Genomic DNA, 16589 nt, shown 5'->3' with positions numbered 1-16589 from the left:
TCTTCTGTTTCTGTTCTTACTGCAGGTTTGGGAAAAACTAAGAGGAAGCCAAGCGCCCGTGATGCTTCCCCAACTCCAAGCTCAGACACAGAATATCCTTCCAATGGCAGCGGGGGCGGAGGGATGGGAGGAGGAGCCGCGGAGAGAATCTACGACCTCAACATCCCCGCTGTGGTCAAGTTTGCCTACACAGCAGAGAGGGAAGACGAGCTGACCTTGGTGAAGGGCTCCAGGGTCATCGTGATGGAGAAGTGCAGCGACGGTTGGTGGCGGGGCACCCAGGCGGGCCGTGTGGGCTGGTTTCCCTCCAATTATGTCCAGGAGGAGATGGGAGGAGCAGATGACAGAGGGGAGGGAGATTCTTCACTGGGCTACCACGGAGGCTCTCAAGGGACTTTGTTGGCCAACGGGCGCGCAGGCGGCCGTGGTGAAGTGCTCCACCTGGTTCAAACACTCTACCCCTTCAGCTCTGTGACCGAGGAGGAGCTGAACTTTGAGAAGGGAGAGGTCATGGAGGTGGTGGAGAAGCCAGAGAATGACCCGGAGTGGTGGAGGTGTAAGAACTCGCGTGGCATGGTGGGCCTGGTACCTAAGAACTATGTGATGGTGCTGGACGAGCGGCCTGGCCTGCCCTCTTCCACGTCGAGCTCCCCGCAGAACCGCTTTGTGGCACCGGCACGCTCAGGGAAGTTCGCTGGGAGGGACTGGTACTATGGCAACATCACCAGACACCAGGCTGAGAGTATACTCAATGAGAGAGGAGAGGAGGGCGACTTCCTCATACGAGACAGCGAGTCATCGGTGAGTCTGTGCGGTGGAAGTCATGACAGAGTTGCTTTAAAGAGGCTGGGAGAAACTCTGGAACTAGAGGCACTAGGCATGTTGTGGACCTGTGTTTATTAAATGTAAGAATTATATTGTAAGTTCGAATGCTTTAAAAAAACATTTAGCAACATCCTGCATACTAGTAGAAGCAGCTGCTCTTAAGTCACATCATAATTCTTATGTATGCTCAGAGAAGAAATAGCCAATCACACACAGGGATGTAACCTACATCTGCAAGATTAATCACTCATAAAAAGTCTTCACAATGATGTTAATTTTATTTATTTGAAATCTTTAAAGGAATAGTTTGACATTTTGGGTAATACACTTATTGGCTGTCTTGCTGAGTCAGACCACTCTCTAATTAATTTCAGATTTACTGTACAGATACGAGTCTGGTAGCAATTAATATGTGTAATAAACAACATAAATAAATAAATCATGACAAAATAATCGCAAATTGGCTGTAATGGAAACAAAAAGAAAACTGAACTGGAGCAGAAAGGAAATTCTGCTACTAGTAGGCGAGGTTCATAAGAGAAAATGTATAATAAAGTGCAGACAGTGAAGTTGCATGGAACATGATTGCAAACAAAATGAATCCACAGAGGTGGCTCAGCATTTTATCAAATGTGCATTTGGAAGTTACAGCTTACAATTTACAGCTTATTATTCATATTGCTTCAAATAACATTTTTATTTATCATAACCAATGTTATTCACAGTCAAACGTGTTTTTGTACTGCAGCCATCTAGAATCTACTCTTCAGCAACTTAAGAGACCTCTGAAGCTACTTATATTGTTTTTAGGTCAAAAGAAAGTTTATGAATTGGTTTAATTCCTTAGTTTTGGACTAGGAGTTAAGTTGATTTTTACTTTTCTTTCTTTCACATGTATCAGTTTGGAAAATGAACCCAGATCTTTAAATGTGAGAATATACTGCCACCTGCTGCACATGTTCATCTCTCCATTTCTAACTGTTCCAACAACTCTCCCTCTTTGTCTTTCAGCCCAGTGATTTCTCTGTGTCTCTGAAGGCTGTGGGTAAGAATAAGCACTTTAAAGTGCAGCTGTCAGAAGGAGTGTACTGTATCGGCCAGCGCAGGTTCAACTCCATGGACGAACTACTGGAGCACTACAAGAAAGCCCCCATCTTCACCAGCGAACATGGAGAGAAGCTGTACCTGGTCAAAGCGCTGCTGTGATTCACACATCCTCACACTTACACTGGATCTCACACATACACACATACATGCACACACACACACACACTCTCCACACTCTCTCATACACACTATACACACACGTAATAAAAATGCCACTCCCTAACTGTCTTAATCCAAGCCTTAGCTGTGGACCCTCTCGCTATGGCGTCTGTACTACAGTCAAGTTTTATCTGTCGCCCTCCAGTGGTGATCAGATGAAATTCTTTCTAGCTCTACAACCAAGCAGTTAACCCCAAGATGGCATGCACTGTCAGCAAATATCCAGCCACATCCTTCATGTACAGCACAATGCATACTAAGCCTCTCTGTCTTGGATGTGCTAACATTTGCAGTGACCACATCTGCCGCTAACAGAACGCCTGAGGCCTTGTTGGGGGTTAAGCTCTCCTTCTGATGTCATACATAATGTCCATTTACTACCATGCACATTGTAGGTTACACCATTGCTCTTAATCCACACAGGAGGACAAAATGTTTAACAGTTCAGAGGACTCGAACCTTTGAGGGACCTTACTCTAGTATTGCCCTGTCAACTTGTTAGCTATTGTTTTATTTTGTTTTGTTCATTTATTTTTAAAAGATGTCTAAATGCTTGTTCCTGAGTTAATATTTTGTTTTTTTTAAAGCTAATTTAAATTCCTCTTGGGTGGTATCAATCATTGCTCTTTCATTCAGTGACTTCACAAAGTGACCACAATCACTCTCTTGCCTTTTTTCTCCTCATTTTCACCATTGCTCTACTTGATTTCTCTCCCCATTTAAACTTTTGTCTTTCACTTTTATTAAACTCCGCCATGTTTTCATCTCCAGTCATTATTAGTAATATTATTAAAAAGCTGGCTACAATACTTCTTGTAATGTTTCTGAATGGCAGTGGGGAAGTGTTAATGCAATAGGGGAGACCTCTGATTTCCTGTAGAGTTTGAATGTTTATCAATGTAACCAAATGTGCCACCCTGTACCCATACTACTGGCTCCAGGTCTGCACTGCACTCACTAAACTTGGCATTCATTCATAGCTCTATGCTCATGCTTTATATTGTGTCACATTGAACATGTTCTGTTCTCCAGTATGTCTGTAGTTACATGAGGATACTGACTGAAGAATAATAATAAAAAAACAACCTTTTGGTAACACTTTTGAGTAACTACACTTGATCTCCTCCAGCTCCTGCAAATGAATGCCGTTATAAGAGTACCTCTTCTGATCGAATATTTTTCAAGGAAGAATATATCTTTGTGAATTTTGTGATTACAAAGAAGTTTGCAGGAAAAGTCTCATCACACATGAAAAACTATAAAAACTGAGACCCCAATAACCAATCAACAAAGAAGGGGCAACCCTAAGTTCTACATTTATACATTTATAAATCCTAAATAAAATATCATTCATAGGTCAACAAACAATGTTAATAACAAAACCAGCCCAACAATTGAGAAAGGCAACAGCTGTTATTATTGATAGTCATCTCTCCACCGTCAAGACACCAAATATACTGTCATTTGGTTTGTAATAGAAAAAAGTTCTAGTCCTACCAAACATTTACTTTTACATTTATTTCTTTTTCTATGTGCATTCGTTTACCAATGGAAGTGTTGATCATGGGGTCCTCAGCTTTTATATGATATATCTGAATGTTATTGAGCATTGTTATTTAATTCTTGTCTCCACTGTATGTATATATTCAGAATAAGATGAGGTGCATAAATGAATCGTTAAGATCAAACTATGGTACTGTATCGCCGACAACGTGATGAGAATTGAAATACTTTTGTTCAATAAAAAATTTTGAAGAATATTAAAACAGCATGTGTCGAATGGGTGATTGGTTGTCATCTGTACTTTCCCATTGGTTATTGGTTTAAAAAAAAACAAAAAAAAAAATCTTTTACTCCTCCTGGGCAGTAATAAATAGTCTTCCCAGTGCTAGAAGACCCAAGCACAATAAGCACATGTTGAAGGTGGAATAGATAATGAGGCGTCCTAATAGTATGATGAAGCCACAATCTTTACATTTTAATTTGGAAGATGTCTTATGTACAAACAAATCATACATATAGTGGTTCAGTGTCTTGTTCAAGGGCACCTTGACATGTGGATAGAGGGAGGTAGAGATTGAATGACCAACCCTACATTTAATGGCTGACACGCTCCACCACCTGAGCTACAGCTTCCCAATCTGTTGTCCAAGTGTAAAAAAATAGTTGTCCAAGCAGAAAAATTAAAAACACAGGACTGGGAGTTTTACTGTTATATATCATTAAAGCTTGACTAAAACGGGCTTATACTTTGAATTATAATCAAATGATATTTTTTTTTGTACCTCTTATCCTTTATTTATTCAGACAGTCACATTGAGATCAATATATGTTTTGCAAGAGAGACCTGAATACAGCAGGAGAAATAGAATACAGCCAGTCATACACAAGCACATACAAACAGTGTCTGAAATAAACAGACATCTCGTTCAAAATTAAAATTGTTCAGTGTCCTTCACAGTTAAATCCATGTATATGTTGCAAAGTAGTTGAAGGCAATTTTTCAAAGTTCAGTTTTCTTTTACTTGTTGGGTGTCAAGAGTTGATGAACAGTAACAGTTGTGTTGATACAGTACACAGTGTTGAGTAGGATATTTATCTCCTGTAATGAAACAAGATCTCAGTAGTAAACTGTATCAAGTTGTGTTAAGGTGGAATGAGCAGCATGAGAGTACGTGATATAATCTATATATAGTCTCTATAGTCAAGCACAGACATTATGGTTGATTGCACAGTGATGTCCTCAATAGAGAAACGTGCTCTATTCCAATATAAGAAACCCATTTTTATTTTCAGAATACGTGCCAGTTGTTCCAAATGCGCTTTAAAAGTCAGACTTCTAACTGAATTTAAAAGACTGAACAACTTCAGTTTCAGTACCATTGTGTGTACGGATGGCAGGAAGATGTAAGATAGAAGTATTGTATGTGTTCTTGAGAATAAAACACATTTCATCTTATCAACATTCAGTAGAAGTTTGAGGTTCTGCAATGACGTCTGAAGAAGGTTAAAGGCTGATTGTAATCTAGATATGGTTTGATATTGTGAGTCTGTACTGGAGTAATAATTTTGTTATGTAGATTGTAAATAATAAGGGATCAAGCACAGAAACTTGTGTTTCACCGCCTGGTTATTAAAAGGGAGGTTGATGTGAGATCATCAGTACAGATCATCTGTGTTTTATATGCATGAAAGCAGCTCTGAGCATGACCATCCATACAAAGATGGTGACATCTCTTTCGTAAATGCAGTTGTCAACAGTATCAAAAGCACAGTGCGGTTTCCTGTCCAGAGAATGTATATCATTTAATACAAGTGTAGTGACTGAGACTGTACTATGTCGTGGCATAAATCCTGTTGTCAATGGAAACCCCTCTACACAGAATGATCCATTAGGTTATAGCTTGTAAATAACAAGTTTCAATCAGGTTCAGTGTAAGTTCAAAATTATTTGATACCTTGAGCATGTGTGTAATTATTCTAAATATTTCTGTGTCATCCACAAAAAGATATGCATCTTTTTGACACGTGGTAAATCATCTATATAGACAACAAATAAAGAGTACAGGGCCCAGCACAGATCCCTGTGGAACTCCAGAGGTCACCGGTTTCCTGCCTGAAGTGGCACCATTTACCACCACCTGCTGTTTCCTATTACATAAAAAGTCCTGTATCCAGTCTGTAACTCTGTCTATGCAACAGGATTTTAATTTTAACAGTAGTCTTTTATGAGGAACTGCATCAAAAGCTTTTTGGAAGTCCATATATATGAAATCGACTGAATGTCCTCTGTCCAAAGCTGCCGACAACTTATCAAGAACCGTGAGAAGCTTAAGTGTCCAGATATAAATCCATACTGTTTATTGCTAAAAAGTCTGTTTGACTTCAGATGGTTAATAATATATGTCCTGATTAGATTTTCCACTGTTTTACATACTACAGATGTCAGACTAACTGGCCTATAGTTTCCTGCTAATGATTTGTCTCATTTTTTGAAAATTGCACTGATTTGGGCCTCTTCCCACTCACAAGGTAAAATTGATTCTTCTAACAATTGATTATATAATACTGTTAGAGGCTCAGCAATCACACACTGCACTTTACTTGTACTTTGTACTTTATATCAAAAGGCTTACCAGATTTAAGTTCCTTTGAAGAATAAGGTATGCAAAACATGATTAACTCATACCAGCGTAGAGCCTGCCAAAAATGATTAATGTAGTTGTCAGCATGACCTGAACAAGCTACAATATCAAAATACTGTTTACAGATTAATATATTAGAGTTTAAAAGGTGGTTTACTCATGCAAAATTTTAAATACAAGGCAGATGTTGTGTTTTTTACATTGTGGTTTTGCTGCTTTCACTTACACTAAATGAAGGACCTGAAATGTTTGTTCTACAACAGTGTACAAACTCTGGTAGTTACCAAAAGTCCCTTCATTTGTTATCCCATACATACTGTATCTGTCAGCTGGTGTGATTAGACTGGCTGGGGTTTGATGTCACCTGACAGGAGCGTTTGAGTCTTTGTCAGTCATGATTAAACCGCCATCTGCCTCAGCTTGGATGGCACCGGGCTGCCAACAGACAGGATTTTATATCTGCGTGTGAGGGCGATGACTGAAACACGGCAGCAGACTTCCACCACAGTGGTTTCACAGAGTGGTGTGTATGTATGTTCTATATTTAAGTTTCACTATTACATTAACTTTTGGATGAAAAAGTTCAATTACTGGGGTGTTTTTACATCTATAGGGGAATGCCACAGTGACAAAAACACAGAACAGAACAGTAATGGTGAATTTGAAAATGATTCAACAACAGAGGACGGAAAAATATGACCTTACGAAACTGTCTGCAATCTGGGATGCAGTATCTTTAAACTAACACAGGATGGCAGTATTGGGCTTCTTGCCTCGGCGCCTTACAGCTGTACATATATTTCAGTATCCACATTAGATGTATTGACAACAAAGTGAAACATAATTTTGTTTGGTTATTAAAGGTTACAGGCCAATTACTTCAATTTGCTAAAAGGACAGTGAAATTATGTGCCTCTGTTAGACTTTTAATGAATTTGTGTCTCTGTGTTTGTATGTTTGTCCATGAGCTCAGTGTAGAAATAACCACTGAAGAAAAACAGCCTAATTAAGTAACTGAGCATTCATTTGAATGTGATTTAAATTTGTGGATTTTAAAATTAAAAGTTTTGATTTAAATCAGAGTCTTGTAGAGTTGAATTTGTGCTTCATTTTGGAAATGCAGTGTCACGGTCAGGCTCAAGGATGCACAAAGGGACCATGCTTGAGTTGTAATTTAAATTAAAACCAAAAGCAACCCAACCAAAAGTGGAGAGATCTGGCGAGACTGGCTGACTGCTCTAGCTCTATAAGTTATATAACATCAAATGCACTTTTGAGTTAGTAAATTATAGTATATGCTCAGTCACACTATCAATCAGCTCTGGTCCCAGCCTGTAGTGTTGATTGCAACCACAGTTCTTTGATTTTTTCCTGAGAAAAATTGAGTATTCCTGACCCCAAAATATGTAAATAAAGACTAAGGCTATGATGTTTCCTTGTACTTCACATCCCATGAAGTAAAAGGCAACCTCCAGTTTACCTCACTCTGGGTCACACACCCCCATTAAGACATAAAAACTGAAAACATCTCTTGTTCAGACTTGTAATTTGCAGAGAGTTTCTGAGGCAATGCACAAGAAAATAATGTTCGACACGGCCAACTCCATGACTCCACATCACTTTTAAACAAAAAGGCATCCGGTCCTTTGCAAAATATATTTGCAATATATATAAATATATATCTTTAGGCAGCTACTGTGCAGATGAGGGGGTATGTTTTAATGTGGATCTATGCAGGTCTCTAAAGCACCTTCTATGGAGGTGCCCCCAGTAAGCCATGGACATGATCTTGAGCTAATATAACTCCCACTGTCACTGCCACTCTTAGAGTTCAGTCTACAAAAGCTCATTATTAGTACCTGCTGTCAAAGCCGAATAGAAAAAAACTCCAGCAGCCAAACAGAAACCATAAAACGAAATGCATAATGGGGACATGGGGCTAGAAATTACTCTCCCTACAGAAGAAAAACAAAAGACTCCCCAAACTAACGCCTTCAGTTTGCCACAACAAGTAGCAACTACACCAACTAAACCAAAATGAAGTCCAGACTGGCAACAAAAAGAGAGGCCACGCAGAGGTGTGTAGGTACAGTAGGCCAAAGGCAGAGGAAATGTTGTTCAATTCAATTTTTCAACCATAAGGGGCTGGTGCTGTCCACTTAAATTGATTTTTACACTTGAAGATCAGTTTACTAGTCAGTGCTTCCAGGAAATTTGAGATTTTGAGATTGCAATAATTAATGTAAATTCAAAAAATCTCACACAATATTTGTGAGAGCTTGCAATTTTGCTAAATTAATGTAACTTTTCCACATGAAATGGCCAAATCAACAGGCTACTTGTGATTTTGACCAATTGTTGCATTTTGTGTCGTGATAACTTACATCATCATAATGCGCATTCAACAAGGAGCAGAAGCAACTACAAACCAGAGCCTCTGAGCCTTGGTTTTCTTTCACTAAAACCAACGACTCAACAGTGGAGCTTTTCAGAGAGAGGAGATGGAGTATGACTCAGAGGACACTGAATTGTAGTTTCATACATGAGTTGTAGCCTATACATCCCTACAGGTGTAAGAGATTACACTTTGTTTTTCATTTATGCCTTTGGTATGCATTCAGTTAGTCAGAAGAATGCATTGTTCAGACAGCAAAAATGGACATAATCTACCCCAAGCACAAAAATAGGCACTTTGGAAATGAAACAATATTTTTATGTTAATGGATTTATTTTAATGGCATTATTGACTGATTTTATTTGGTGCTAATGCTGAGGTGAAGGTTTATTTACTAAAGGCTTATAAATGGAACTCAAGTAAGTATTTTCTTTTTTATATAACTTTGAGCCCATGGTTCTCAATTTTCATTGAAATACAGTTGTTTCTGTGATATGAAGTATGCTTTTTATCAAAGGAAGTGATTACATATGACTCTTCACTGGTAGTAGTTTTTTAAAAAATTGCATTATTTTCCTTTGCTTGTAATTTTTCCCAATTCCCGCAATTTTACCGCAAAAACAGCACATAAAACAACAACAGCAAATTGTATCGCAATTTTTTAGAAAAGCTGCTGCAAGCTGCAAGCTGAACCATTGGTCCCCTGATGTCCCGGACACTTGTATTAGATGTTTAGAAGGAAAGGGTATTCTGTTTCACTGTGTATGGGCCTGCCCAAAATTAAAAAAACACTGATATGAATGATGATATCTGAATGATATCTGACATGGTTGGAGTGAAGTTCCCTCACCAAGCAAAATTGTGTGTGCTAGGTATATATCCAAAGAACTTTACTGTTAGTTCACAACAGGTAACTTTAATTAACTTTGGACTCCTGCAGGCAAGGAGGATGATAGCTTTATCTTGGATATGGAAAAATGGATTTACCTTCAATACATGTATGGGTGAAGGAAATGGCATATTGTATTGTATTGGAGAGACTGACATACATAACAAGAGGAAGGGCAGGAGAATTTGAAAAAGTGTGGAAACCTTTATTGGAGTTTCCTGGACGTCAAGGTATACAGTCATTTTGAAATGACTGTTTCTACGTTGTTTTCTGTTTGTTTGTTTTTATCTGAAGTGTCTTTATTTTACTTCTTTGTTAAATATGTAAAATACTAATGTCACCAGGATTATCTCGGTTTGGCCTTAAAGGTTACAACTGTCAACATTGTCAACAGAAAGTCACAAACTGGAGTTGAGGACTGTGACTGACAATCAAACAAAAAAGATAACAAATGCTATTGGTTGCATTGTGGGAAATGTAGGATCCAGCATTTTTGCTGGATCAGGATATCTTGATGTCTGCTGCTTCCATTTTGACTATTCCTATTTATTTACCGTCACTCGTGAGTTCCCTTAACTTTATGGGAGTCATTGGATTACCACTTTAAACAGTTCTGTCAGGTTTGATATTGCAATGTGACACACAGATATAAGACCACTGTCCAGACAATTACTTAAATTCTGTCCACTATGCTGTCAGTATCATCTGCAGAGGTTTGACAGTAATTTTCTATTCAAAGAACACAAACCCTCAACACATCCACAACCAGGCTGATCAGAGACAGAAAGAGTTAGAAAACTTTCCAAAAATCAAAATGCAGATACAAATTACAGCATTCAATTTCATCAGCATTCGGTTTTGATCATAGAGAGCTTTTCTGTATGTATGAAAGGTGCCTTACAAAAAAAAAAGTTTTAGAGGCTTTTCTTTACCCTGTTAGACACACTACAAGTCTTCTGGTGGACACAATGAACACACCTTGTAAACTTTATTTATACAACTCCCTTCAAAACTATAATCATACCGTTATCTAAGAGAGACAACAAGACAGCTGAGATAATGTCTAAAATTATTGATTTGGTTCTCTTGACACTGTGAGGGGTGTTTCACAGTGGAGGAGATGACAAAAAGCAATCACAGACCAGACATTCAAACAGTAAGTAGTTGTTTTGCAGAGCTTGAGATACTGATGAGGAGTCTTTAAATAGTGAGAGGGGAAGCAAATGAATAGAGGCTGGGACGAGGGTGAAGGTGGTGGCAGTGCGTCACATTGAGCTTCTGGTAAAAGCGTCACTAAAAAGATATTACAATATGTATACCATATATATGTGGTATATAATACCTTTCTAAATTATCCACTCCTGGCAGCTGAATGCTAAAATGTTGCATTCAGAAAAAAAATGCACAACCAGTCGAACATTACCCTGTTGCTTTTCTGCTTGTACAAAGCTGTGTCAAGGCTAAGAAGTAGTCACCTTAACAGAAATGTACGACTGTATGTTCAAAATTCAATTTCCTCCTGACGTTCTCTCATTTCTTTCTCATTGACTGCTCCCCCCTCTTTTCCTGTCATCTACCAACGCAGAGCTTCTTTCCTTGTTATAGAAAAACTGCACTCTATTGAAATAACGTTTCTCCACAAGCACAAAAGTGACCCTAGCAGCCCTGAAATGGCCTGTTGCTGCAGGAAAATAATAAAAATCCCATGACAAAAAAACGGTTGAAGCCATCCAGAGAGTCTCTCCAGTGAAAAGATAACAGAAACACAAATCACTGAGAGATTACTTTAAGTGGAGGGTATTGTGACAGCGGAATGTATAAGTGTAGCACTGTAGGTATTTATAGATAGATAGGACCAGAGTCTAGGTTCAGAGGAGCAGTTTATAACTAAAACTAAGGAATAAATGACCGCAGACCAAGGGGTAAGTTTGATCTGCTGGCTTATTTATATAGACAAGTAGTAGTACACATAAACTGGTACCACATCACACATCTCACACACACAGAGGAATTGTGCATTTAATCCCTTGAAACCATCCAAAATGAAACCTAAATCTCAGAAAAATAAGTATTTCTCCCTATTTTATCTCACTTTGGTTTGAATTTATTAAGGTTTGAGATCATTTTCAACCTAGGTTCCTTTAAATTGTTATTTAGTTCCTTGTTTCTCATTGAGTTGATTCAGTTCTAAGTTTTCATTTTGTCTTAATTAGGCCTATTTAAGTCTTAAAATCCATCTACTTGTTAGTTTACTTAACCAGTACATAAGTTTAGAATTTACAGTAACACAACTCATTTGCATTACCAATTTGGCAAAAAATAAAGGGGGGTAGGCAATAGCTTATATTTCTTTCAGAATTAATGCTCAAGCAGATACTGAAAGTTTGTACCTTTTTTTTTTTTTTTTACACTACTTTTATAACTTTCAGGGCCAAAGAATTACATCTTGAACATGAACCAAACAAAGGAATTCAACATGACAGAATAACAACGGTAAGATTTGTATTATTGTTGCTGAATGTTCAGTCAATGAAAACAAGTTAACAAACGATGGACAGATTGATAAGGGTTTGCTACAGGTGTTAGCTGGCCAGTTAACGTTAGCCTCGCACTTGGCAAGTTCACATTTAGCCGGCCAATTCAAAGTAATGTAAATGTGAAACAGGTTACCCCATTCTCCCCACAATGGACTTCAGTTTGACTGGTTTATAAATTATTATTATTATTAAAATAATCTGCAGACCTGATCTACATGATGGATGTGTGCGTGTTTACTGTAGCTAAAGTTAGTCCAGCTGCTGCAAACAGTGGCTCAGACCATTTACTGCCACTGCTAAAATGTGTTTAGACTCAGGGCAGGGGAGTGTTACTTATACAGCACACTTTTGTGTTGATTTTGTTGTCAGTATGTGTAATTAGAGTCCTGCTGTTTGACACTCAGATCTCCTGCATTAACCGAGCAGCCGCTTCTGTTCAAGATGCTAGTTTAGCATTAGCATGAGCCTTAGACAGCTAAACTTCACAGCTGCCAAACAACAACTCTGGAATTTTCACAACTTTATGCTTCAGAGTTTATTAACATGGCTGCCACAGTAAGCAGATCGAGGCACACTGCGACTTTTTGCTTCCTCCTTGCACAGTTTGTGTGGCCTTTTCAGACGGTCACCAAACACACCTGTAACTCAGCCTCATTAAAAAGTAAGAGGCTCTACCTGGTGGCACAACTGCATACTGCAGCAAATCTACATAGCGTTTTCTGACAAGTACACCACACATCCCCCATCTTCTCCATTATCGGTTAATATATTTGTATTCAGTTAAGTTATTAATGGCAATTAACTGATGATTGATTAATTATTGACATCCCTAGGGGCAACATAATTTGATTATGTTACTGTAGATTTGTAGATTTGATTTATTGATTGGGACAGTGTGTAGTTTTAAACATTAAAGATGCACTGCACTAGGAGTTAGCTTGAAGCTAATTTGCATCCATAGTCCCCCATAATCAAAAATACAACAGCACAACAACAAACAAAATACAAAATACAAAGCTGTCTGCTCTCTAACATTGTTGCAGAAAAGGCTACAGGCTCCTATAGTATAGGAAGCACAACATGCCACATCAGATGCAGGTAGATACTCCTTAAGTCACAAACACTGCTGACTACCAACAAAGAAAAGTTTTGGATGACTCAGTGTCTATTGTGTCATTGAAGTTGTTTTTTTTTTAAGTCGTGGGTGACACATCAGGGACATGTAATAGCCAAGCCTGGTAAGGTTTCAGTGTCTTGTGATGACCCCTGGTGTCATCTTTGTTTGGCCTTGTAGTTTACCTGTCTGCTCTGTCTCTGCAGGTGTTCATTAGGGCAACTGGCGACACCCGAGGGCCCATAGGGTTGCCAGGTTGTTAAAGGTTGGGCTGCAGCTGTGGCAGTCTCTCTCCCTCCTCTGACTGCTTGCTGCTGCTTGCAGCTTTGCTCTTCACCCCTACAGGCACCTTATGTTCTTTTAGTTCTTGGTCTTTGCTTTCATGCACCTTATAACACACACACATACGCACACATTTACCACCCATGCACACTGACACCACTGATTATATGGACATCCACACCCAATATTCTTAATATTTGATTAAGTTGTTTCATTTTATTTAATAAATTATCTTTTGTTAACTCTTCAACATGATGTGTCTCCTTTTTTGGTCATAACAGTCTGGCATTTCTCATTTAACTCTACATTGACTAGTATTGAAAAAAGGCTTGTTCCAAAAAAAACATAGCTCATCTCTGCATTATACCTTTACATTGTTTTAGAAGTTCACACTTTGGCCCAGCGTGTAGTAATTGCAAAATAACCATGTGACATTCTGGGATATGGAGCGGTTGTACCCTATTAAACAATGATCATTTCAACTTATGAATGTATTTATTTATTGTGGTTCATCTTCATTAATTATTATTTATTTTTCATACCATTCAATACAACAGTAGTGGCTCAGGAGGTAGAGCAGTCATCTGGTAATCTGAAGTTTCCTGGTTTGATTCCAGCTCCACCAATGAGTAGGTTGACACTTCTCAGTGATTGAACACCTAATGAGCTATAAATGTAGATTGCGTACTAGTGAACCTTATATTTTGGCTTAAGTATGAGTGGCAAATAACCTGTTCATATGTGGCTTTAATACTTCTAAGAGTCAGTGGTGAGCTTGTAAGTGGTGAGCTACACAACTGACTACACACAGGATATTTTCAGGAAGAAAAAGTCATGTTTCAAATGTGTTAAAACGATAATTTTATTCATGCATGCAGATACCCTGATGAAGACAGTTCACTGTAGAAATGTTAGTGATTAAAGAATTTATACTCCTTCATTGATGCTGACTTTATGAGGCCATAAAATGTTTGTGTGAGCTCTTACACCTAAATGAGGTTTTAATTCTGGTTCAGTAATGCTAGAATGTAGACTTCACTCTAGGAGAGAGTGGTGCATGTTCACAAATACTGACTGAACTGTCCTGGGGCACAGGCAGAACATATGTGAATTCTTAAAATGGGTCGCATTCCTCTTTAAAGCCTGCATTGCTTTACATCTATGACTGTGTCCTTTTTCATCAATTCAGTCAGGCACATAATGTGCAGAATTTGCTGCAGACACCAATATGCAAATTCTCAGAGTGGATCCGCCGCAGCTTTCCTCTTCTGCCATCTCCAAATTAGCCTTTGTGCTTTTTTGTATTTTATTTTCAGATGCTACAAGTCTTCACCACCTCATGCATAATACAATATATACAGTGCACATGTATGCATATATTTTTTTTTAACTTTTGTTACTAACAACTGAGAATTGAAACAGTCATGTTTCCAAGTATTGTATGCATACCTGGTGTGCAATTTCTGTAGCCCTTTCTGCACAGCAAACAGGCCTCAGCGGAGTGCACTATGTAGAACTCTTCCTTGTAGGCTGCTGAAGAATTATTCAAGGTAGAAGCACTTGCATAGAAAAATTGTGATTAAAACTGAGCACTATGCTTCCTTACATAAACATCATACCCCAATGGGTGTACCACAATCAGAATCATTTCTTTTTCCACTTTCTATCAAGCCAAATAAAATGTGCTCATCTCTTGAAATGCTCAGTATCAACCATATCTCTGGAGTGCAAACCCACAGGGGCCAGGGTCAAGACAGCTCCAGAGCCTTCCTGCAGGACCACTTCAAGGAGTATTTCTTCCGGGAGATACTCTGACTGCTGAAGTATATCCTAGAATAATGTTAAAATTATGGAGCATCCCAAGGGTCACAGCGAGATTTTCTTTTTTTGTGTTCCCTCGTAATATATTTCGTGCTACCTTGCAATATGTTTTGCATTCTCTTGCAACACTTTTGCGTTACCTTGCACTACTTTTCTTCTTCCATTCCTTCTGAGCCATATGTCTATTTCCGCTCAGCTGCTCCCAGCATTGTGTGAAGTTGTTTGGCAGGGGCTTGAATGTAATGGACGTTCATTTATATGTAATAGTTCCGCACTGCAGGTTTAAGTATGCTGATTAGTACTACCACTCAGGCATGAGCGTGGCATGGTTATGTAATTAGTGAAAGTAAACTTAAACAACTTCTTAGATCAGGTCTCTCCAGAAGAAAGCAGTATGGTAATCTGCAGGATGCTGACGGTTTCATTGTGACCAGTTACTATACTCAGGACAACTGTGCGGATACAGATGGATGTATTCTAAATGTAGAGAGCATGGCCTACAAGTAAGATGTCTGCTTGATTATGAAAGAGTTGGATCGCAGAGGGGTTTCACTGAGGAAACAGAGACATCTCCCAAGGCCAAAAGGCTCGAGTTTATTATAAGAATCAATATCCTGGATGAAATTTGGTCCCTTTGAGAAGTTATTCCACCTCTGCATTTTCCTATTAAGTCAAGGACACAAACCTAATGAGGTGAGAGGAAATATAGTTACACATTCATCCTGTATCCACAAGTGACTGCATTCACCTCACACCAACATTTCAAATATGCCTTCAGCAGGGTATCAGGTGTGAATATGCCTTCATCAGAGTGTCAGGTGTGAGGTGAATAAAGTCACTTGTGGATACAGGAGGAGTGTGCAACTATATTTCCTCTATCAATTTTCCTATAATAGGAAATACAGGGACATTTTACAATGACATAAACAGTGTAAACCTTAAAGCCCCAAGCAGTGAATTTTAGACCATATCAGTGTGAGGTATATCCAGGTACAATTTTTGAGTGTTTTATCTGTGGCTTGATCCATTTTACTCCAGTGTTTACAGACATTATCAGTGTAAACAAACATTTTACAGCCACAAACTATAGCAAATCCAGTTTAATAACTCTTAATACCCGCTGTCGAGAGTTAGTCCTTGCATCAAGAGCCCAGTCAATCAATTAGAGAATTAAAAAAAATCTCTGCATTCTTTTTGTTGGTGGGGTTACCCATTTGTATTATGTTTGGATCACTAATTGGATCTTTAATATTAACAGGTCTGGAACAAGACCTAAATAAAAAGTAAATAAAAACATTGACATTTTACATTGTTG

The 16589-nt window shown here is 38.5% G+C and overlaps 1 protein-coding gene across 2 annotated transcripts in view; it reads left to right on the top strand.

Moving 5' to 3' along the window:
- The window catches only part of nck2a (NCK adaptor protein 2a), a 40121-nt gene extending 36932 nt beyond the window's left edge, over positions 1 to 3189 (top strand). For both annotated transcript variants that reach the window (XM_067603887.1, XM_067603884.1), the window contains 2 exons: positions 26 to 801; positions 1837 to 3189. In XM_067603887.1, the coding sequence (XP_067459988.1) occupies positions 26 to 801; positions 1837 to 2031 (971 nt within the window). In that variant the 3' untranslated portion in view covers positions 2032 to 3189. The remainder of the gene's footprint in view (positions 1 to 25; positions 802 to 1836) is intronic.
- Positions 3190 to 16589: the final 13400 nt, after the last annotated feature.

The sequence above is a fragment of the Thunnus thynnus genome, chromosome 11, assembly GCF_963924715.1.
Source record: "Thunnus thynnus chromosome 11, fThuThy2.1, whole genome shotgun sequence".
In the NCBI taxonomy this organism is placed as follows: domain Eukaryota; kingdom Metazoa; phylum Chordata; class Actinopteri; order Scombriformes; family Scombridae; genus Thunnus; species Thunnus thynnus.
Note: the sequence above shows the minus strand (reverse complement) of the source record. Positions and strands in the feature narration are given on the sequence as shown.